Raw genomic sequence first — 24,336 nt, forward strand, 5'->3', positions numbered from 1 at the left:
CAATGAAATATGGTGTCACTCAGAACTAACTACATTTTAATGGTGAGGCTACACTAATGATACACCTACAGGTGCCGCTAATAGCAAAAACACATCTTCATGCTTGGAAAGAAAAGCTTTACTTTCGGATGATTGGCACGAGAATGGAGTGTTGTTAGCCGAGGTGAGGATGAGAAGACAGTGGTAGTTTCTGAAAAATAACTGACTTTCCATGGAATAGTGGGGAAAAAGCATTGTTCCTGTTAGCTTCTGGGATATTTTGCAAAGTCGGTTTTAGTAGAACAAATCTGGAGGAAGAAAAAAAGTTATCTTTAATGTTTTGTATCTCTAAATTTGAACTTAGAACATAAAATACTTGCTTTGCAATTAGGCAGCTCTATGTAAACAAAGCCAGCGTATGGTTGAAGATAACAACCCCCTGTACAGTATATTTGGGACAATAATAACACCATGTTCCATTGTCAGAAAAATAAAAGTCAGTCACAGTCCTATTGGACCTGACAGTTTTTTAGTCATATGTCAGGTAGTAGTTTTTACTTCTCTTACATTTTTTTGGCTGTTGCCCCTTGGCCTTGCTGACAAGTAAAGTTACACTGACTGATAACACGGCTCGGCTGTGTAGGGATTACTGTCGTACATCCTGCTCGAGGCCCCTGGGAACGCCATGCTGTATCATTCTGTCAACAGTTAGTGCTCTGAGAGTGCTCTACTTTCTGTGCGTGCGTGTTTGTGTGTGCGGTACCATATTTCACACTGCGCCGTCCTTTGCCAAAATCAACTGCCCAGCTTCCTCCCTCATCTTTCCTTGCCTCGGAAACACACCACTCCGCAGCCTTGATGAGGTGGGCCTGAACTTTGAGCTCTACCTCATCGCTCCTCGAGACATCCCAACTGTGAACTTGCCTTTTTCAGGACCCAACAATAACCTTCACTCCACATAAATCTCCCTGACAGAGTGATGTCTCACCAATGACACACCATGTAGTGGCCTGGATAGCCAGGGCTGTGTGCCAGTCTGTCTGTTTGACTCTTTAAAATGGAGAAAAAGCTGTGCTACTGGGGTTTGGGCCAGCGCCACATGGTCCACAATGCCCCTGTTTCATTGTAAACGTGGGATTAAGAATTCATTTAGCACACAGGAATATGCTGTTATGTGACAGTGGTGGGAGCTCTACTGTACCTTAATGGGCCCAGCTTGTGGTGACAGATAAGTTGAGCCTAGTCGCTCTGAAGCAGGGGCTCCATCCACTTCTTCCCTCCAAATGAAACAGGCTGTTATTCTTTCCAACAGGCCATACAGTAGCCCTGTCCATCATTAAGTCTATGAATCATGTCTCTGCACTGGCACTGGCTCCCTCAGGGGCATATCATTGCTTTGCCCCTTAATCTGGGCAGATTTCCGTGCTGGGTCCACTATATAGGGTTCTGTTTTTAGCACAATGAACAGCTTTCTCATGTTACTCCACAACTTCACTGCATACCGCAATCTTCCCACATTTACCATCAAATGCTAGGGTTTCAGGTGTACAGTGAAATGCAAGTAAATGCACATGCGCCCTTCGGCAATGGTTAAACTGTACTTTACATAGCGTGGTATTTTATAGGGAGAATGTTTAGCTGCTTTTTAGCCCTTATAGCTGACATTATCACAGCAGTGGAAAGCACCATAATGTGGTTTGGGTTGACGTTGAATTGAATGTTAAGGGATTTGTTCCATAGAGAGCAGAGGCTACAGTTCCGCTGGTGAGAAAGATAAAAAGGAGTCATGCCTCCAAGCTGCTTCACGCTGTTTTAGAGGTCAATTGCTTCTTCGAAATACCCTCATTAAACTGTAGGCCCTAAATATAGGCTAGTTTGTTTGAAAAATTGGTATATTCTCTTTGATTCTGGTTTGAACTACCATGTCCAAGTAATTTATATGCGGGGTATTTCCTCAATAGTGATGCAATAAGTTGCAAAGCAGTTGTCAAATCGGATTCCTCATGCTGAGACGTAAAAAGAAGTCGAGGAGAAGTGTCTATAAGTCAGCTCTTAAACATTATAATTACACACAAGCATGTACCGGCGTGACTGTGCTCGTTTGGAAAGCCACACTTGTTGTGGTTCCTGCTCGGGGGAAAAGGTGAATGAGACGGAGGGTTGAGTGTAGATGCAGAATTATTCATGACAGTAGAGAAAGTTTCCATCCATCACTCACGCAGCAGAAATCTGTCTATATCTTCTAACTAATTGGCCATCCGCCTGTCAAATCCTGATTTACGTGCCCTTTGGAAAAGGTATGAATGTTGAGTCACCGCTGTAACCGCAATTGTTGAGAAACAGGCTGGCAGAAAAAAAAGAAATAACATAACCAGAGGTGAACAGCACCAGGTGCAGAGAAAGTGAATGGATCCTGTGTTCATGTTGTTTATTAACAACTGGAACACAAAAGCGTGTAGATAACTTTCTGTCTGAAGGCATTTTGTATATATTTGCATGTGTAAAATGTTTATTTTCTTACTTGTAGTTGTTGGAGCTGAAATGTCTATTCTGTGAACAGCTCTTCTCTCTGTATCCCTCATTCAAAATGCTGTTGCCTTCTTTAGAAAGCTGAGATGCAACATTGACCCCTCTTAGAGAAGAAGAGTGTTGTTGTAGGACCACGGCCCCCCCTTCTCCTCCTCCTCCTCACCCCCACTCCCCCGCCTGTCACTTCAGACAGGCTCTCACTGGAGAGCTCTCTCTCTCAGATCAGCACTAAACTCTCTCCTTAGTCTCAGGAAGTGTTGGAGGAAGCACTCTCAGCCTAGTAGGCTTTTCTTAGACTCCTCTAGTCCTCATTGAATATTCATAGTCCCCTCAACAGTCAATGGTATCAAGTTTATAAAAAGAGACAAGGAAGAAAAGACGTCCACGCTTGAATTATTTATGATAATGCTGTTGATATACTCTGTAATTCTCAGAAAATATATGAAGATTCGTAGATGAATGTTTGATATTAAAAAACAATTAATTCTTTGTGTAGACAGTGAATTATCGCTGCTGTCTTTGAACGCCAGCTTAGAGGCCATTTTCCCATGAGCTCAAACAGTTAAAACGCTTTTATGTATCACTCCACTGCCACAAAAAAATGCAAAGACACTCAGCACTGGGAATAGGAAATTGTGAGACTGAAATTTATCATTAGATCTTAGAGCAGTGGACGTGTCCTACTGAAAAACACATTTTGGTGTTGCAAGTAAAGCGTGATTTAAAAAATCATCTTTTCTCATGGCTCTTTTTAGGCACTCATTGGACTTGTCAAGGTTATGGAAAGATGATATTAATAAGTATTGAATAAGTTAGAAGTGAGGTGACAAGACGCAACAAAAGTGCACAAAAGCAAAAACAAAAATAAGTGATTTTTCTGAGGTTGGATTCAAGCGAGCACCTCTACAACCTGTCCTCCTCCTGATTAATAGCCAACGATGTCTTGCTGAGCAGCCATGCTCTGCCACGGCTGGGGGTTCACACTGTGAACGAGGTGGTGGCTGACAATGGTGAGGTATGTGCTGCTCCGCTCTTCGGGTGGGAATGAATCGGTTCGGCTGCCAGGACTGAAGAGCAGACAGCGGGAGGAAGAAAAGTGATCAGTCTTTCAGGGTGAGGTGCTGCTTGTCCAGCATGCGGGATGGCTGATAGGAGGAGAGAGACACAAAGCATGAAAGAGAGAGGAAGGGAGGGAAAGGAAGAAAAAAAGGTATGAGGTTCTGTGTGAATAAAGGAGGGGAAAGAGGTGAGAAAGAAGGGAGAAACAAGAGAGGGGAAAGATATTAAGAAAGGAGCAAAATAAAAGATCTGGTGGTGAGAAGAAAAAACAGGTAGAAATTGGTGAAATATGCAGCTGAAAAAGCGGGGGGAAAAAAAGAGGAAGGGGAGAGGGTTGGGTGTCACCCAGTCTGTGTTAACATTCCTGGGGAAATGTGCTCCCCGTTCCCCCACAACACTCCCGAAACCACCACAGAGGGGGTTCATTATTCTCACTTTACTCCTCCACTAATTATCGTTATCATTATGGGGGATAATTACCATTTCACTGCCTAACACCCATGTAGGCTGCTCTGCTCAGAGTCACACACAAGGTTATCAATAGCTGCTCAATTGCAGTCTCATCTGCCTAATTATACGATTTGGGCTTTGTGATAACTGAATAGGATGTGAAATCTAGTATTATGTCTTGTGAGTAGTGGTGAGACAGGGAAAGTCTGCAGAAGGCCCTGAAATAAACTGATGCGTGTGGAGCCTGTTAATTAAAAGCTGTGGCTTTTGCTGGAATATAAATCAGAGGAAATCCAGGGTTATGAAACAACTGGAAGTCTCTAAAATATCCTGCATGCTGGTACAGAGCTGAGTGTGCAGTGAGCATTAAACAAAATCCCAGGAGATGTAATTTCAGATGTTCCATTTTTGGTTGCTTTCACTGTGTAGTACATTTCACAAAGACTTTTTATACGCTCTATGATTTTACCTGCTCTGCTTTGTTTCTTCATTAGGATTTACTTTTAATTAACCCACACTATGAAGATCAATGTGGTCTCTTCATATCACACCACCACATTCAACTGCTCACCAGATCTGTATCACCAGTCACCGTATGTGGCTTATGCTAAGCTTGGTAGCCGTGTTTGTCAGAGGGAGGGGGTTTCTAAATCCCTCTGTGGCATTTTGGAGTTGCAGCTGACACATCGGACCTGATGAATGCTGTCTTCATCTGCTGCAGTTCAGCAGTGCAAGACTGAAACAGGCCTAATCAGCAGGAGAAATTCATTAGATCTGCCCTCTTAAGAGGAGAGCTGAGGGGGAAGTCAGTGATGGAAAAAAGAGGGCATGAGGGCTCAGGTACAGCGGGACACAAGGTGAAAATATGAAGCGTGGACAGACAGTTGGGTCAGGCTGGTGGTATGTTTGTCATGAGGACCTCATGACAGACAGGAGGCACATTGTCTTTGACCCCAATTACCAGAGGTGTTTCTTTCCACTAGTTAATCCACAGCCCCTCCTCTGTGCCGTGGAGATTTGCTTTTCCAGTCTGTTATATTCCCTACAAAGTCACACGGATTGATGGCTTTGTTCAGCTGGCTGGGATATGTATGACCTGTTATGAAACTACTAAAATCAAAACTAGAAATCTGTCTGTTCCTTAAAGCAACACATGGATTGTCTCAGTGTGGTTATCTATAATAGGCCTGCAGCTAATGATCATTTTCACCATTGATTACTCTGTCAGTTATTTTTGTTGCTAAATCGTTCAGCCTGTAAGACATCAGAAAAAGCAGAGACGTGTACACTGAAAGGCCTCAGAGCCTAAGGTTACTACAGAGTATTGCTAAATAAAATGTAATAGTACGGTCTAGCCCGGTTTTATGTGAAAAGTGCCTTGAGATAACTTTTGTTGTGATTTGGTGCTATATAAAAACAATTGAATTTAATTAAATGTGTCCGACAAAAAGAATAAAACTCAAAAATGAAACAACAAAAAAGCAGAAAATCCTCTCAAAGTTCAACCAGGATTTTTTTAAAATTATTATTATAATAATAATATAAACTAATTAAACAATTAATTGATGATCAAAAATGTTGTTCACTATGCCTGTGTAAACAATTATCTGTACTTTATATGCTCTACAGTAATTACGTGACAATGTTTAAATAACATGTATGAACAAAATGTGTTCTCCTTCATACAACAAGAAAGAAGCAAAGAAAACATTAATTAATATATCTGCGTATTGTATAATAATCACTTTCTGCGTATATTCCTCTTCTCAAAATGTTTCTAATACTGGTTTCCATTTAACAGCAGAACCATTTTAGATGTTGTCAGGAGATTATCTGACCGCCGTCTCTCCTTTCTTTTCTCCACAGAGACGCTCATGGACTCCACCACGGCCACAGCGGAGCTGGGCTGGACAGTCTACCCCGTGTCAGGGACCAGTGACAACAGCGTAAGTGACATGCTCTGCTTTCAGTATGTTTTGCCTCTGATAATTAAGGTTTAATTCAATTACTGAACTATTATTTAAGTAATAATACAATTGCATATTGAGACAAAGATAAGGTGTGGGGTCGCCCTCTCTCTTTTGTTAGATGTAAAAGTGCAACTCGTGTATATTTGTTCAATCCCCCATGATACATTTATTTCTGGTTGGTGCCAGTGTTTTGGTTTCTCACTTTAAGGTCAAAGATCATCTAATGAACCAGCCTGCTCCCCAGAGTGAGATAAATTATTTCACCAAAAAACAAGATGTGGAATATTAAACATTGTGAATGTGCGGCTAATAGAAATAATTAGATTTGAGTGATGTGAGTCCACATTAGTAGATGTTTAATAAAGAAAATTAAATTTTTATTCCTACATTTGACTATTCTCCAGTGCCATATTTATTCGGTTTATTCCTCCATTAATAATCCTGGTTTTGAACATTTAACCCAATCTGAACTTTATGGTTCATGACAAACACAGAATGAATGAACAATCATAAACTTAAAGCTGAATTCTTGTGTGTGTGTGCCATGCTAGAAGCTACGTGTTATATAGACCCTGTTGGTGTTTGATGCACAGTATTTCCACATGGTTTGCCAGGGAATTGGTTGCTCCTAGCCACATGCAAGCCAGGCCCACTTAAAGCAGCCAAAACCAAAGTCTCAGTCTCCTTCACTTCTTTCCCCACCACAAGATTTAGACTTCTTAGAATGACTCCAAAAGAGAGAAAAAATGTTGTAGACTTATTTGCTGGTGCATTTCAAAAAACCACTGCCGATTTTATTCAATTATTTATGCTTCTGTGGTTTGTATTAAAGATGGTTTGAATTATACTCTATCATGCTGTGTCTTTTTGCACAAAAAAAATGGCAGCATAGAGAGTTGGCCTTCAACAGTTCCATAATACAACTTCAAAGTTGTTCAGCAATAATTTTGGACAACCTCGTCTCTCCCAACCTGAGGGCATGTTATCTCCTCCCTGCTAATTCCTAACATTAATACCAAAGCATAAGGACGCCTGGTTTACTTTTCTCTCGCCAGCTCTGGATTGAATCTGCACAAAGAAGGCTTACTCACACACAAACCAACCCCAAAGACAGTTTACATCACATCTTCCTTTCATCTTTGCAAAATGTCCAATACAGCAAAACATTCACTCAACCTATAATGAGCTCAGTGGAAACTTCAGTCAGATTAGAAATCTGAATATTTATAAATCAGGGAAGGTCATTCATGCAAGCAATTTTGTTCAGTAAAACTGCTCACTCTGGCCAAAGTGAGGTGAAATTAGGATACAAACATCAAACACAAAAACTCCCTTCAAGCGCTTCAATAATCATCTACAGTAACATGTGTGTATTGACTGATTTTGGGCTAGTTTTCTGTTCACATCGAGTTTGACTAACAGGCTCACAAGAGAACTTTTGAATGCCTGCCTCTCATTTTCTGCTTTTGACTTAAAGATGATGCCGTTCCCCTTTCTGAAAACCTCAAAATGCACTTATGATATATCCCTCTCTCGGAGTGAAATGAAATGCGAACAAGTTCCTAAGCCCCCTGGATTTAATCAGGTATAGGTTGGCCTTATCAGCGTGGGCACTGAAGTTTTACGACGATACGGCTGAGCTTGTCAAGAGCACAGTCCATCGGAAAGTGAAGAGTGAGAGAGTCGGAGATAGCTTGTCCCCTGTGGCCCGGGGCAACAGGTGTGGAAACATAGCTCGCTTTCTCCCTCTGAGTATAACAGCAAGAGGTGCTTTACAGAAGCTATTGTCTTACACACATATATGCATGGCTTCGTGGGCTTAGTCGGTGGATCAGTAACATCCAGCGCAGCGCCGCATCAGCAGTTGGCTTTCACTACTCTGTAGAGCTTCATGAAATATATCCTAACTTGACATGTGATACTTTCATGGCACAATGGAAACAAATACAAGTAACAGTGCAATATTAAGTCAACATTTTTTTTATGGTGGTTGGTGTTATTCCACTTTTATTTCAATAACGCCAATCAAATAATTTATATAAGAAATTATTTCAAATATGGCTATAAAGTCAACTTTCTCAGTTCAGCTCGCATAAATCAAGTTTTATAAGCCTCTCCGCATATAGCCAGGCAGGTCCTCCTTTTAATTATGTAATCTGACAGCCAAACTTATGTTGTCCTGAAGCCAGTCAAGCAAGACGTCTACATTATTCTTGACAGAGATGCCGAAAACACAGAGAACCAGTGTAATAAATACTGGACCTGAATTTATCCCGGGGCAGTTTTGGAAGTTTGCTGCATCCTGACTAAAGTTATGTGATTCTGTGAAAAAATCAAACAAGCACAAACACTCAGGGATCACATGCCTCAATCCACCCACACAGACAAACTGATGCAATCAGTATAGTTGGACCATCATGTAGTCTGAAGACATATGTCTCAGGGCAACTTCATGAGGCCTTAACCCCCAAAAAAATGCATACACTGATGTACAATGATGATACAACAATACATAAAATAATCATGTGTTTTAGATTTAGATTTTTCATATATATATTGAACAGCAAAAATACATTAAAAAAGAATAATGTAAGAGGAAGAAACTACTAATACTAAACTACTTTAATACACATAACTTCTTTTTCAAACTCAGAGATCTTGCCTCACTGAGTATCTGCTATATGACATGGAGATAATATATAGACAGCTAGCAGAGCAGGGTTAAAGGGTTAAGTGGTCAATGTTTTCTTCTCAAGTGGAGCCGAGAGTTCTGTGAACATCAGGGGCCAGTTGTATAAACTTAGTTTAAGACTAGTCTTGGCCTTAGACTGGTCTTAGATTATCAGGTTAGACTCGTCTTAAGCCTGTCTGTTAAATAAATAAACATTGAGTATGAATTAATTTGAAGGAGGAAGTTAACTGCCTCTCCCTCTGGCTATGTCTGTGTTTGTATGTCTTTTTTTTTTTTTTTTCCAACTTTCAGAGGAGGATCTATGCTGTATACCTTTTCATGTTTGGTGTTGCTTCAGATTCCCATTAAATTAAATTAAACTACTAAATAATAGACTTTTTTAGCATTGTATTCCTACAGCAGACAGGGTTTCAGCAACTGTGTCAATATTCTGCCACTAAATGTCAAAGTTGTATCCGTCATTTTTTTTCTCCTCTTTGAAGTGTCTTATTTCACCCATAATGCATTGCTTGACAGTCTATTTAAGTCAGTCTTAAATGAATCACTCATAGGGAGAGTTCATGCAACAGGTAAGTTTAAGTATCTATAACAAGTCTGACTTAAAACTATATTTAGTCATGAGTGGGTCTATTTTTATGCGACCGGCCCCGGGTCAGACCTCCTGACCCTCTCACTGCTACACTGAAGTACTGACAACAGCAGCTATTTAGAAATAGACTTATGGCCGCAGGGAACACACAGAGCTACTGTGGAAGGAAAACTGAGGTCTCCTGCATAGGCGGAGAACATAATGAGGTGGTGTGTGTGTGGGTTAGGTTATCATTATGGATGTGTCATAATGTGCTGTACTGGGATAAATCTAGTGTCAGTTAGGGACACACACAGCAGAGTTTGCAGCGCTGCAATATGTAGTGCTTGTTGCGAAATGTTTATGTGACAAATCAGTTCCTTGTGATTTATCAAAGATACTGCATATTGTATTAGAATTCCTCTGGAATAAGATTGAGGTTGTTTACGTATAAGTGTGGGCATGTGTGGCCGACCGAGATGGCCTACTCTTTTCACATAACCTTTCTTTTTCCTTTATAAGTAATTTGTTGAACAAAGTCCTGTATTGGACTCACTGGAGTTTAAAGTGACCACAAATTTTCTGTGATTGACAATTAAAGTCTGTGAAATTATATTTAAGGAATTATGCAAAGAAATATGCAAACATAATCCACATGTAATTTTGTGGACTGGGGGGTAAAAGATGGAATTGTTTTCCTGGTTGCACATGTTGTGCATTAGTAGTGGACAGTGGTAATTGAACTTGACTGCAGCAGACAGTTCTACTTAAGTCTGCGTGTGTGTGCGTGTGTGTGTGTGTGAGAGTGTGTGTGAGTCTCTCCTCTCTATGAAGCTGGGTCTCCTGCAGGATTTGGCTCCCATGGCCTCTCTTGTAGTAATTGAATGCAGAGAGTGGGTGTCATTTGTCCTCTGTCCCTCTAGGGAAGGCACTCTTGTTCTGACAGATTTCCCACAACTGCAAATAGGGCGACTGCGCCCCGAGAGTTTTCCACCGAGGTTCTCTACCAGCTTTTGTGTGAATAATTTATTTACTTGTGTCAGTGATAGAGCACTGATATGTAACGGGACACCAGATTGTGAAGCCAGTCCAGGTTAATTCAAACACAGTAATGACAGGATGTGATAAATACACTGTTCATGTTATGTCAAAACAATGAAATCTTTAAATCATTGAGTGCTCTGACAGTGCATTCACTCTTCTGCTTGACTGATTTGTCAGCTTAACCTGACCAGTTGTGGGCTGTAGAAGAGGTTGTCTTGTGCAGCTGTAGAGTTTGAACTGTTAGACATGTCTTAACTAATGTCTTAACAATGTCAAAACTAAACAATGGAAAAGCAGCGTTCACTTTTTATGCTCCACATATCTGGAACAAACTCCCAGAAAACTAGGTCTGCTTCAACTTTCAGTTCTTTTTAAATCACAGCTGAAGCATTTTCTGTTTGCGACTGTTTTTTATTAAGTCACAATTTCAGCGTTAATATCTTACACACCGGCAGATCAAAAGAACTGCACTTTAACTATTTATTCACGTTTTTGTATCTGTTTTGCTCTATTTTAGCTTAATTTCATTTTCAATTTAACACTTTTAATCACATTTAAATGTCATTTTATTTTGCCACGTGTTGCTTTTATATTCTGTCTTATGTTTTATGTAAAGCACTTTGAATTGCTTTGTTTTTTAAATGTGCTATATAAGTACATTTGCCTTACCTTGCCCTAAAGTAACCTATTTTTGATCAATAAAAAGTTAATAATATAACCTATTAATTGTAATATATTAAAAAATGTAATACAGTATCACATAAAATACTCCAGAGCTCACAGTTGACCCTAATAATGGATATAGTAATGGATCCGGTTCTTTGTTTTATGATTGAATATTCGTGTAGTCTTCCAAGTAAGAGTTTTGCAGTCATTCAAATAGTTTTGAATGACTGCAACAATCATCAGTCTCTCTTCCACTTGCCTGACAAATCTATTCATCAAAAGTTTGACTGGTTGTTTAAGACCACTGTCCATAGAGAGTGTAGTTGTGGTCATCTGTCGGCAGCCAACATACTTGTTGACCGTCAGCGCGTTGGCTTCGTTTTCCCATTTTGTTCAGATGTGCAAGAAATTGAGAATTCTGACAACTTGATTGTGTTGCTTGCAGTATGAATTCATTGTAAAAGCATAATAGTCCCGACAGAGCAATATAACGGATGACGTATCAACAGCCGTGTGTCTGTTTGTGGATTCTTGGCATCTGTCGCTTGACTGACTGCCCTTGAAAGTAGATATGCTCCGAAACGCAGCCATTTCTTCTATGGTTTTCCGTCAGGATTTTGTTTGTGTTTTGGATTGTTTTCATTTAGGATTAACGGTTGGTGGCGGTGGTTGATTTTATCTTTTGAGTCAATGTAGCTGTTGTTAATCCCTTTGAGGTCACAACTGTGTTTAACGTCTACACAAATAACTGACTTATGTCCTCGGGCATGTTTCTGAACCTGTCTGTGCTCACTCACTGTAAACCAATTAGGATCAAAATGACACTTAAATGCGTTAGATGGAAATATAAAATCGGAAAAGCATACAGTAATTAGTTGCTATAAAAAAGTTGCTACAAAAACATCTAAGGAGGTGTGAGACTCTAGACTTATTTTATTTTATCCTTTAGAAAAAGCTGTAGTGGTAAACTTGAGTCTATATTTCAGAGTAGACGGTGCGTTCTGCTTGGCTTTACAGATAAAACTGAGGCCTGTACTGTCACAGAGACATATGGATCGCAGGTCAGCTGAACTTTTCTCTCACTCTCCTCGAGTGGCAGAGGAGATATTGATTCTGAACCTCATTCTCAGAGCGTCACTGAACTGTGGCACCTCATATAACTCCGAAGGAAGAGAGGAGCAGCTGACATATAGTAACCACCACAATCTATATTCACCTCAGACAGATTTTCTGAGCAAGGCGTTTGTCTCGCAGTATTGCTGCTCTAGCATGATATAAATTATAGTCTTCATTCAACCCAAGGCTGGTGTGAAGAAGACATTTATTAGCAAAGTAGAGCGTGGTCTGACGACAGCTTGAATCAGACAGAAAATCAGTGTAATTTGCTGAAAGATAAAGGTGCAGAAATTTGCAAAGACAGTTCACATAACAGCTTAATCTACATGTAACTGTGGGAGTAATTATCTTAGCCACAAATGCAAGACTTCTTAATGTTTTGCTAATATAACAGGAGTACTGAAGGACTATTGATAATGGTTTGTATACTTGAGCCATTAAATACCAAATGCAAGTGATTTCCTAAGTGTTGTTTTTTTTTTTTTTTGTCCGCTTGAAGTAACAAATGGGCAACACTCAGCAGGTTAAACCAAGCACTGAAAATTATTTGCCAACACTGATTGACCCAGGATTATTAAACTCAGGACCCCAACAAAAGCAATTAAAACATAAAATGTGTTTTTGTTTGGAGCCAGTCTCCCATTCTGTTTCACACCATTGGTTTTTCATTGCACCAGTATGGTTTTGTGTGCGGCATTTTTTTAGAGGAAGGAAGCACATCCAGTTCCCTTTGCTTGTTGTTTATCTAAAAGTAATTTTATGTATTTTAACAAATGCAAATTTGGTTCATGATAATATTTGTTATGGCTTTAGTTAGTAAGAAAATGTCTTCATCACTTTGATTTTAAACATATGTTTATTTTATGTTGCACTTTTCAACTCAGCTCTGTGTTTGAATCAGAAACATTTTGCCAAATGTAACAGGATCGTGGTAGAATAAGCTGGAGTTTTTGTTTCCATCATCATCTGAGGGCACCTCATCCCTTCTAACTAATCCATCTTGACATCTACCACCAGCGTTACCTCCACCTTCACCGCTTAAAACACATGACCACCCTTTTACAGCACTCTCAGTAAAGAGCCAGGGGAAAAAAGCTGTGAAAATGAAGACGTTTCTTCTAATTTCACACTCTGCGCTTGATCGTTAGGCTCTTATTATGCCCCATTTGCTTCCCTCCACTGGCCATGATGAAAGCGGGGCAAAGAGGCCATGACAGGACAAAAAGGGGCCCTCCATCAAAACACATTTTGTTTGGGGTCTTTTTTAGCTTGGCTCAACCCTTCCCCCACATCACTGCCAACACTTTCCCCTGCAGTTTCCCGTGTCTGCATCCCTCATTAGCGGCAACCCCCACCTGTCTCCACATTCATTTTATTAAACTGCGATTGTCCGATGCTCTGTGCTCGGTAGAAGCGGACCGCCTGCTCTTGTTTAATTGGCCCACAGCCTCCCCGCTGCTCCTCAACAAGTGGGAAGGTCAATGGCTGCTCATGACCTGGGATGATGATGTCTGCCAGTACGGGCCAAAAGACAGATTTATCCCTAAACCACACCAAGAATATGCAGCATGCAGTCACAACCGCTTAATTTGAATGATTTTGAAGCTACTGTATAGATAAATTAAAACTGAGCACATTGGTTCACACTGGTGTGATGCAACAGTAGATTTCCACTTGCATCAACATGTTCTCTGGTATTCTCTATGATCAAATTTGATAACGACACTGCTAAACTTGACTAGATTTAACATAAAAAGAAATGATAGTGTTTTCAAAAGTCCACTTCAGATAGAATTATGCGAACATGCTTTTCAAACTAAACTTATCCAGTAATTGTCACTGAAAAAACTCAGCTTTTATGACATGAACAGTTTAGTATGCAATTTAATTTGCAATTAAATTAAAATACACATAATAGTTGAACTTTCATTATAGTTTTTTGTTAAGCTGCATTCTTTTCTCTCTCATTATTAGTATTATTTTTGGCTCCACATCAGTCTTTCTGTTTAGGTTGGCGCTTTCAATGGTTTGGGTCAAGCCAAGCATCACACTCACAGTGATTAATTAGGACATGGGAATTAAGAGCTAAAGCTGTTTTAATTAGACAGAGAGTGTTTGATAGAATGCCGGTTTGTAACAAGAGGGGTGACTTTCTTCTCCCAACCCGTCAAAATCTGTCAAAATCCTCACCAAGTGGGCACTAATTTGAGAAATTATATCAGCTGTGAAGTGAAGAGTGAAGATGGGGGGAGTTAGAGCCGTCAAAGGGGTCGAGGTTGCAGCTGATGCAAAGCTGCTCGTTGGGATTGAGAACAGCCTTTTTTCCTTTGGCTGAGAAGCTGAGGTCAAGGTCATGACCCGCTTGGTGGTTAGAGCGCACAGTGTTTAAAGCTGAGGGCCTTGATCCATGGCCAAGGGGCAGGAAAACCGCGGAGGTTGCATCTGGAGTCTGTACAGTCAGTGAGTTCAATTTGGTATGCAATATGTGGACTTTGAAGCTGAACAGCATACCCAGAAAACGTGCAGCGAAATTTGTCCCTATATTTTTCTTTATATGATTACCTGTGTAATATGATTATGTCCTTTTAGTGTGACTTTGATTGTGGAAAATTCATGTCATGTTTCCATGGTACTACTTTGTAGTGAAAGAAGCTTTCACTACAATGTCAATAACCCATTACAGTATGTGCCATGAATGTGTCCTATTAAGATACAATAAAAAAATAGACACACTATCACATAAACCAGAGTCTGCCTGCTCTGTTTAAATTACTAGATGTCACATATCCAGTTTCTCTTAAAGCATTACAGTATGTGAATTGTTTCCTCAATGAGAGGACATGAAAGCGGAGGCTAAATATCTGAACTCGCCTGTATAAAGCAGAGTTTTTATATTTTAACATAAAACATTTGTTTTTAAAAATGATTACTCACACTCAAATAAGAACTGTATAAAAAAAAATAGCAGCATCATCTTACAAGTTTATTGACGCTGTAATCCAAGAGGGGTATTTAGTGACAACTTTATAATGCCAGCCTCATTCTTTTGGCTTTACCTGTCAAAGAAAGCCATGCTACAAAGTGCCAGGTAACAGATGAGTTCATACCCTGCCCTCAAAATGTCCAAACACTGGAAACCATTCAGTCATGACAGAGTGCAGCTATTCTCATAGATTTAAAAAATCCACCTCTTGGATTTCTGCAAGTCATTTAAACACATAAACCCCAAATAGTGAAATCCATAACTGTGATAGTGTTGCACTTTTTTGATTATAACTGTTATGAAAAGGACTTTATTTATTTGATTATATTAATTTGTGTAAGGTTTAGAAAAACTAACTTTGGTAGCATACCAGTATTACCTCAGGGAATGGGAGGAAATACTGGAAAGGCTGGTTCTCATTTGTTCCTTTAGTCTATTGCATCCATGTGAACTGGGTTATTAGATATATTATGTTTCTTCGCACCATCTAATCAATTTAATCAAAATATTGCCATAAGCTGATTACTCCCAGTAATCAAAGTATTATAAAGTGTGCATGAAAACATACTTGTTATTGGTACAAAGTAGGTATCAGCAGGGGCTTTATGATAGTGTATAATAAGAAACATCTAGACCATTTACTGCTTTACAGCTGAATTGCACTTAATTGAATGAATCAGGTTAACTATGTGCCTCAATTACCATTTTTTCTTCTCCACAAAACTCCTTATTAAGTATTCACATGGAAAAATATTGACTCTTTTTTTTATGTTTCTCCTTACAGTGGGAGGAGGTGAGCGGTTATGATGAAAACATGAATACCATCCGGACTTACCAGGTCTGCAATGTTTTCGACAACAATCAGAACAACTGGGTACGGACAAAGTACATCCGGCGTCGCGGTGCGCAGCGGATCCATGTTGAGATGAAGTTCTCAGTGAGGGACTGCAGCAGTATCCCCAATGTGCCAGGCTCCTGTAAAGAGACGTTTAACCTCTATTACTACGAGTCAGATTCTGACACAGCCACCAGAACCTCACCGGCTTGGATGGAGAACCCCTGGATCAAGGTCGACACCATTGCAGCTGATGAGAGCTTCTCCCAGGTGGACCTAGGGGGCAGAGTAATGAAGATCAACACTGAGGTTCGGAGCTTTGGGCCTGTTTCACGAAACGGCTTTTACCTGGCCTTCCAGGACTACGGTGGCTGCATGTCGCTCATCGCTGTCCGTGTCTTCTACCGGAAGTGCGCTCGTATCATCACGAACGGGGCGTTGTTCCAGGAGACACTCTCAGGGGCAGAGAGCACCTCACTGGTGGCTGCGAGGGGTGTTTGCATCCCTAATGCAGAGGAGGTGGACGTGCCCATTAAGCTGTACTGCAATGGGGATGGAGAATGGATGGTACCCATTGGACGCTGCATGTGCAAGGCAGGGAACGAGGCTGTGGAAAATGGGACTGTATGTCGAGGTATGTTTTGCTATTATGTTTGCTATTCAGTCCGTTCTCCTATTGTAACAGAGTAATCCACACATTAAAGGATACTATTTATACTGTGCCTGTCTGGTAGCACACTATATATTTTAAGCAGTTCCACGAATCTATTCAATTCCACTGAATGGACGGTATAAGATAGTGATGCGTAGATTGTATTCGAAAACATGATTGAAGGCACAGTATACGCATTCTGTTTATTGATTATTCAACTGAAGCCATCACCATATTTACATAAAAATGATCATCACCCTTTTCGGTTTATCTTCCAACAGGAATACATTGCTGAATTTGGCAATTCACATGTTAATTCTGGCTAGGGTTTGATCTGAAAATACACTGCCTTTTGATGTTGTGACTGCACAACATATTCGGTTCAGTTCTTCTGAGCTGCCATAAAAGGATGGGTGCTGCTCATCACAGGTGTTTGGCTGCAAATCACAGCAGCTTATCAGAGAACAAATTTGTATTACGTTTCTTCCCCTGGACCTTGATTATAACCCCTTTATCCAGATGCAAAGTGCATCAAATTGTTGGTGGGGTTTAGGTAGGCTCTTCCTTCCATACTCAAATGCTTTTTTTCAGATTTATAAAGATATATAAACATTCAGCCTCTGCCTGCAGAGCAGCATCTCTTTGTGTATTTTTAATAGAACTTGTGCTTAATAGAAATTCAAAGAATATAAGAACAGCAATTTTGAATCTGTACAATTTCAGCTATAATCTTTTGTTGGTCGAATGCCTCCTTCCATCCATGAGGACAAAGAGGATATTTTTCAAAATTGCCTGCATTTTCCTATCAATTGGAATCCCTCACAGGCGAATCGATTTGGCTTTTCAAAACATCAATGTACCCAACATTTACCTGCGCCATGCCCTATCCGCACTGTGGCAGGTGGTATTTGGTCAACGTGCTCAGGGATCTTGATCGCTCGAAACAGCACGACAGCATGTAGCCTGCAGACTGGAGCCGTGCTGATCCGGCCCAGCACAACAAACCACCCACCTGCGTTTTAGATCGGTGTGTTGCTGCCTCTCTTATGCGCGCCTGTAATTACAACACATCCCCCTGTGTCTGTGTGCTGGGAGGGGAAATGTGATGGGTGCTGCTTCACAAACACTGCCAGGCCTCTTCAATGACTACTAATGAGGACAGTCACCAGCTCCTTAAGGAATACAGGCCAATAAGAGCCACGTGAAGATAGCTACTCCACTGTAGCAAGCTACTGCAAATCCACATCACCCTGCATAATTACATAAATCTGCTTGTTTTTTGACCCACATGTAATTCACTGCATGCGGTGGATTGGAACATCTCAGGGGTGTCCTCAGTCATGGTGTTTTTTTGTGCTAAACAGGATTATACAATTAAATGCTGTCCACTCAACAGGGAAAGCATGTTGATCCATTTCATATCCTCTCAACGCTGGGCATGGGACTGAATGTCGTACACTGAAAAATATGTAGCATTCCACCCTCTATTCCTGGTCACCCTCCTGTGTATTTATTTTACCTGCTATGCACAGGCTTTGTTACCCAAGCTCCACTGACTGCATGCTTTCTTCCTCTTATGCATTAGTCATACTATTATATTCAAGTCATACTGATATATTCAAGCACTGCAGGGCCCATAGAAATACTGTACTGACACTAACCGAAACAGATTCCTCCACACAGACAAATTTCGACCATTCTCTCTGTCACTCTGTCTTCCCTGATCACATGACGCAGCGACTGAATATTAAAGCTTTATGAGAAGGATGCATTATCCGAGAATGCAGCTGTGGCATGCAGCAAAATGCTACGCAAAGAGATGGATTTTTATGGCTCCATACAATAGTTATGAGCCTCAGCACAAACAACGGGGAAATGTGTATTTTACCATGAAAGAAAATAAAACCATTAGAGTTAAAAAGGTTATTATTCTGTGGTTCCTTCATTGTTCAGAAGCTCTTTTTTTATGGAAGGCTGCCACCACTTGGGCGTAGCATTCTAGTCATCCTCCTAAACACTGAAAGCTGATATCGGTGCTTGAAACTGTGGTTGGTTACCGTCTTTCAACTGCCAGAACTTGGATAATGAATTGATCTATGAAAGATGCGCCTTTGCCTGCTGATATTATGGGGTAATGAATTGATTTGTGAGAGGTGCCCTCACAGGGTTTGTAAGATATCCTCTTTCATAGCTGGATTATGGAGCCACAGAGACAGCATGAAGCAGCAAAGATGAAAGAAACTATTTGTACTATAATATTAATAACCCAACCAATGCTTTGTTCCAACATCTCTGCAACTAAACGTGTAATTACACATGTAACAATTAAATCCTTGGCAGGATTCCTGGCAAATAATTACGCTGTCATGAAATCTGTCAAAATATTGATAGTAGAAGGGGTGCTCACATCAAATTGCTGAGGCCTTTTTTCTCTATGATTGTCTTACAAGTGAGATTAAGTTTCCTCTCTAAGAAGTGTTCAGAGTGAAGGAACCACACCAGGGCCTTTCAGGAGCGACAGCCCTGAAAAGGGAGATCTTATTTCCCCTCAGAGCCTTGAGGAGATGGCGCACCATACAGACACATGAGGTCCTGTTTGCCCTTGTTGTTCACTCCAGAATGAAAAGCATTCTCTTCAGTGGGGCACAATGAGAGCCATGTTCATGGGTGGAATAGCAAACTCACTTAACAATGCCCATGTGTGTTTTTTCACTGTAATCTGATCATCTAACCCCCATGCTATTGTGAGTTCAGAGGTCTCGACTGTGGGAGTATGGCTCGTGTTATGGGGGCAGTGAAGATTCAGCGGGAGACAATCTGCCTCAGTGATGCTAACGTTTCTTGGTTATGTTTTTATTAATGAGTGTGCTGGAGGAGAAATGAAAATAGTTGTAAAACAAGCATTGTCGTTTGTGTGGCCCTGTGGCCTAGATTTATAGAGAGGAGTCAAAGCTTAACATCACATAGCGTGACAGTGGAGAAAATAGTGCAACTTTGTTTATTTGCTTATTTGTTAGGATCCCCATTAGATGTGCCCTAAAGCACAGCTAGTCTTTCAAGGGTCCACAAAACATATATTAGACATTACAGTCAACACAAATGGCAAACACAAAACACATATTAGAGAATAACATTAACATGGATGACTAGAACTTTTACTGATGATTCTCTTAACAGAGTTAGCAGCAAAAACTACAAATCTGCATATGCATGACATCCTACCAATATGTTCCCAAGTGATTCCTTTGTTTCCTTTTTAAACATCAATTTCTATGATGATTTAATCAGTAGAAATGGTAAAGAATTCCAAGTTTCCATTGCTCTTTATACTACTGTGCATTAAAGGACATTTGTGTTTGCCTAGGTTAGCGGAAACTGGCCCACTGTTGTCTGTTTGATAGCATATGTCTAAATTGTGCTATACTGATATGATGGAGTTTTGGATTGTAAAATTGTCCATGTTGAGAGAAGTTTGTATCAGCTTGTCTTCAGCGTCGAGCCAATTGAGACAGAAGTGCATGCTATCGATATTAAACTGGAGAGAAAGGCCTTCTTCTGTACTAGCTAGAGAGTTTGCTTGAGTCTTTTTTTTGTGGCATTCACCCATATTATCTGTCAATAATCAAGCTGCTATATAAGAAGAGTTTAGTTTATACAAATACAAATTAAGTTAATTCAGGGGTAAGGCATTTTCTTTCATCACCTACAATTGATAATAGTGTCCATGTGTTTTGGCCAGGACAATTTGTTGTCAATGGTTACCCAATAACCCAATAACTTGTTGTTTTTTTTACTTGCTGGATGGGTGTTTTATTTATAAAGAGTTTAGCATATGAGGTAAATTGTTGGTAAAATAAAGTGGGCCTAGAAAGTTCCCTTGAGGAACTCCACATACCAAGGACACACTATCTGAGTAACTTCCATTAAAGAAGAAACTCTGTAATCTATTTAGCCGATAGCTTTCCATCCAGGCAGCTGCAGATTGTCTACATTCATAATACTCAAACTTTTCAAGCTCGTGGTCAATAACATCATATGCTGCCATAAAATTGAGTAGGACTGCACCACAGATCATTTGTTGTCCAGATCTCAGTACCCGTCATCTGTCATTAGCTTTAGGGCTGTGCATGTAGTGTCCCTTTCAGTAAACATGCTGGAGGTTTGTTATTAGATTATTTACTGAGAGGTATTCTTGTAATACTGCCTCCTCAAAGGTCTTATTTAGTGCTCGTAACAAGTTTATGGGATGACTATTAGACTGTTGTTTTCCTGTATTTGGGCAGCAGAATAACTTTTGCTTGTTTCCAAGCTTGTGGAAAGATCGATTGTGTCAGTTTGGTATTCAGTTTGTGACAAATGACGTGTATAGTTTATAGAAAATCAGTTTGCCATCTTTATTATCAATTCCCGGCTGTTTGCCATTATATGTCAAACTTTATTAATTTAACCACTGTTTCCAGCTCACTCAAATGGCCAATTTATCCCTTATATTGTTTTGTTTTTTTAAACCAATAAGCCATTGTTTCACCCATGAGATAATGATCTCCATAAATGATATACCTTGGTTCTGGAGTAATCATTCAAGTAATTTAGTTTCCTTCAGTTTTGTGATTAAGGTGCCCCCACACTCAATAAATATTGGTTGTGGAGGTATTTCTTCCCATTATATTACTTAGTATATCTTAAAGCTTTTCCCATTTTATTCTTTGTCCTGCTTAACTGTAGATCATTAGTTTCTTTTTCTTTTGATAAAGTTTTGTGACATAACTTCTCAGTTTACAGTATTTTTGTCTGTCAGTTAAACAAACACTTTTTTGTGCTGTTTCCTTTTCCTCGTTCCTCTGAGACATAGAGCTGTTTAATTCCTTGTCAAACAATTGTGCTCTAGAAGTCCTTGCAGTCAGTTTCCACAGCTGCATATTTGTCTTTTCTTTTTGAGAAATAGTCCTTGTGCTCCATCTGATTCATTTTCATCGTCAATGTTTGACCAATTCAAATGTTGGACTTCCTCCAAGAAGGCTTCCTGAGATAACCTCCTATAGGACCCTTTGTACACCAATTTTTGACTTTGGGCACTTTACTTTTTCTTGCAATTGCTCCTACATTATGATCACTACAAACTATTGAAACTGGTACAGCCTTGGTATATAAATCATCCTTACTCAAGTACATATGATCAATACAAGATGATGTATTGACATCCTTGTTGTTCGTGCTTAATCTAGTTGGAGAATTATGTAATGGCCATTCAATATTTAAGTCTCCTGTTAAAACAACTTCCAAATTCAATTCACATACTGTATCCAGTATCTCACCTATAGCTTTTGAATAATTATGGTTTGACCTTGGTGACCTATAGCAGCAGCCCACTAAAATAGATTTAATGTGAAGTAAGTTAACTTGAAGCTATAATACCTCAGTACCATCACACATAATATCCTCACTAACTTTCACAGGAATATGATTTTGAACATAAAAAAGTTATACCAGCCCTAGGGCTCTGTCCTTTTTATATAGATTATACCCCTGTATGCATAAAGCTTTATCATGAAGTATCATGTCCATGGGGGTTTTAGGTATTGCAAAGATGTTAACTTTGTTTGAAAACAATAGATCAATAATATCATACACTTTGTTCCTTACAGTACAAATATTAAAATGAGCATTCTTTTAGTTTTTCTTTACAAGTAAAGCAGCAATGGATATGAGTCATGAAATATATTCCCCACCCTAATTTTACCTTTATATAATGTGTGCGTTAGTGTGTATTGTTTATGTCCAATTCTTTTGCCTTAATGCTGTTTGTGGAAGATAAGCTTGTTATTACCATAGAAAAGTAATGTCCCCTCTTTCTCTGGCAGCTTTCCCCTTAGGAGGCAGCTCCTTTCTCCTCTGCCAAACTGACTCAGGATAGTAATCATTTATGAGGACGAGAAAATGTTTGATCCTTTCAGCGTTTTTGCATTGCCCAAAAGTCTGTCTCTGTCCTTAAGATTTAGGAACTTCACCATTAGAGGTCGAGATTAAGGTCTACAAAGGTTTCCATCTGCTGCTTTAGACACTTTTCCAGCCTGTTGAACTTGTTCTATCCCAGTGTTGTGGGGATCCACATCCAGTTAGTCCCTTAAAAATGTCAGCACCTCCTATAATTCTGAACACCGTTGCTTCTCAGTGCATGGATACCATCAATAAACACAGTGCGACGCCTAGACTGACCATCAGGAAAGTCCACTTCGGCATCTATTGCAATCACTATGCTATCACTGATTCTGACAACTGTTTCATATTGTACAGACTTTCACATTCATGTGAGTTTTTAGAGAGTAAAGAAAAGTGAGAGACATTTGAACATTTCATACAAGCATAAATTAGGAATTTTGCAAGCGTTATTTCACCTAAGCATATTTTAAATGTAAAGTTCCATAACTAAATGTTCTACTTGCACAGGTTCAGTATAATTTCCAGCACATAATTTAAAATGCTTAATAGACAGCAAAAAAAACACACACAAAAAAACCACACACACACACATCCCTGTCTACACTTGGTTTACACGGATGCACATGCAAAAATACTTACACACTCATTGGCTATTCCAAGTATAATGGACATAACAGATTTTATTGAACATGCACAACAGGTTCCACAGCAAGTCAGTAAGACAAATGAATGATAAGCACTTTTAGGTCACAGTGTGGAGGATTTAGAAAAACAGTAGCGCCTCATTTAATGTCAGTTTCTTGCCAGTCTCAGGTCTGCATCAGTGGTGGGTAGTAGCTGCTTGGAAGCAATATTCCTGCAGTTGCACCCAGAGCAATTAGAATAAGGACGAAAGGCTTCAGTAATTCTTCACCCAAATGCGGCTGTAGATAAAGAGAGTTAGGGGGATCGAGTGCAAAGGTAGGTGCTGGGCAGACATGATTGGATAGACATGATTGCATGGAAAAGAGGAGGGGAGGAGGTGATGACAGGAAATGAGTCCCCCTAACCCACTGTCAGAATCCCAATTATTGCAGTCTCTTCGTCTGGAGAGGGTTTAAGGGTGGAAATCAGCATAGCACAGGCAAATCCACGGTGCTGCCTTTATTTCCCTGGGTGCCTCTGTCTTTAATGGCAGCTCTAATTGACTAACAGCGCACATGGGGAACCGCCACGCTCATGACTGGATGACTGTCCTCAGTGCTGGAACAAGACACAAAGCAAAACAAAACAAACACACCCCCTCAAGGCTTTTGCTGCATTGTGCATTGTGCAAACAAAGATGAAGGAAGGTTTGCGTTGGGCTGCAGTAAGGAAGAGAAAGGGAGGGAGAGAAAAAGAAAGAGAGAGCGCGTGCAAGAGAGAGGATAAAAAAAGAGAAAGGGAGACCAAAATGTCAACAATCTGCCTCCAAAATAGGCCTTTATACAGTATTATGTTAAAGCTACAGCAACACTTATTCTCTTAGATTGATGGTTGTTTCGGCCGCTGTTACGAGCTGTTTAGTTAAGCATAAGGAATACAAATGAGTGCCTCAGCAGATGTTCATTACTGCAACATTTTCCTGTTAAACGGAATCATAGACAAAATGACTTAATTTCTGCATCATAGGCAACATCACTTAGTTTCTGTTTCTAATCTTTTCATTTAAATCGAATAAAAGGTGCTGTGATGTGTTTGATAGAGGTAGCCACTTCTGTCTGTTAGCATTATAGGATGTTGTAACAGCAGGAGGCGAGCTGGCAAGCTCTAAGACGTGTCATTCTGTCCGTATAGGCCCCAGGGAACATTCAGGAGCCTTTATTCCCTCTTCC

The 24,336-nt window shown here is 40.0% G+C and overlaps 1 protein-coding gene across 1 annotated transcript in view; it reads left to right on the forward strand.

Moving 5' to 3' along the window:
* ephb2b (eph receptor B2b) overlaps positions 1 to 24,336 on the forward strand; it is a 125,489-nt gene that overhangs the window by 41,545 nt on the left and 59,608 nt on the right. Inside the window, exons 2-3 of the mRNA XM_062443860.1 lie at positions 5,884 to 5,963; positions 15,841 to 16,525. Coding sequence (XP_062299844.1) covers positions 5,884 to 5,963; positions 15,841 to 16,525 — 765 coding nt within the window. The remainder of the gene's footprint in view (positions 1 to 5,883; positions 5,964 to 15,840; positions 16,526 to 24,336) is intronic.

The sequence above is a fragment of the Scomber scombrus genome, chromosome 3, assembly GCF_963691925.1.
Source record: "Scomber scombrus chromosome 3, fScoSco1.1, whole genome shotgun sequence".
Classification (NCBI taxonomy): domain Eukaryota; kingdom Metazoa; phylum Chordata; class Actinopteri; order Scombriformes; family Scombridae; genus Scomber; species Scomber scombrus.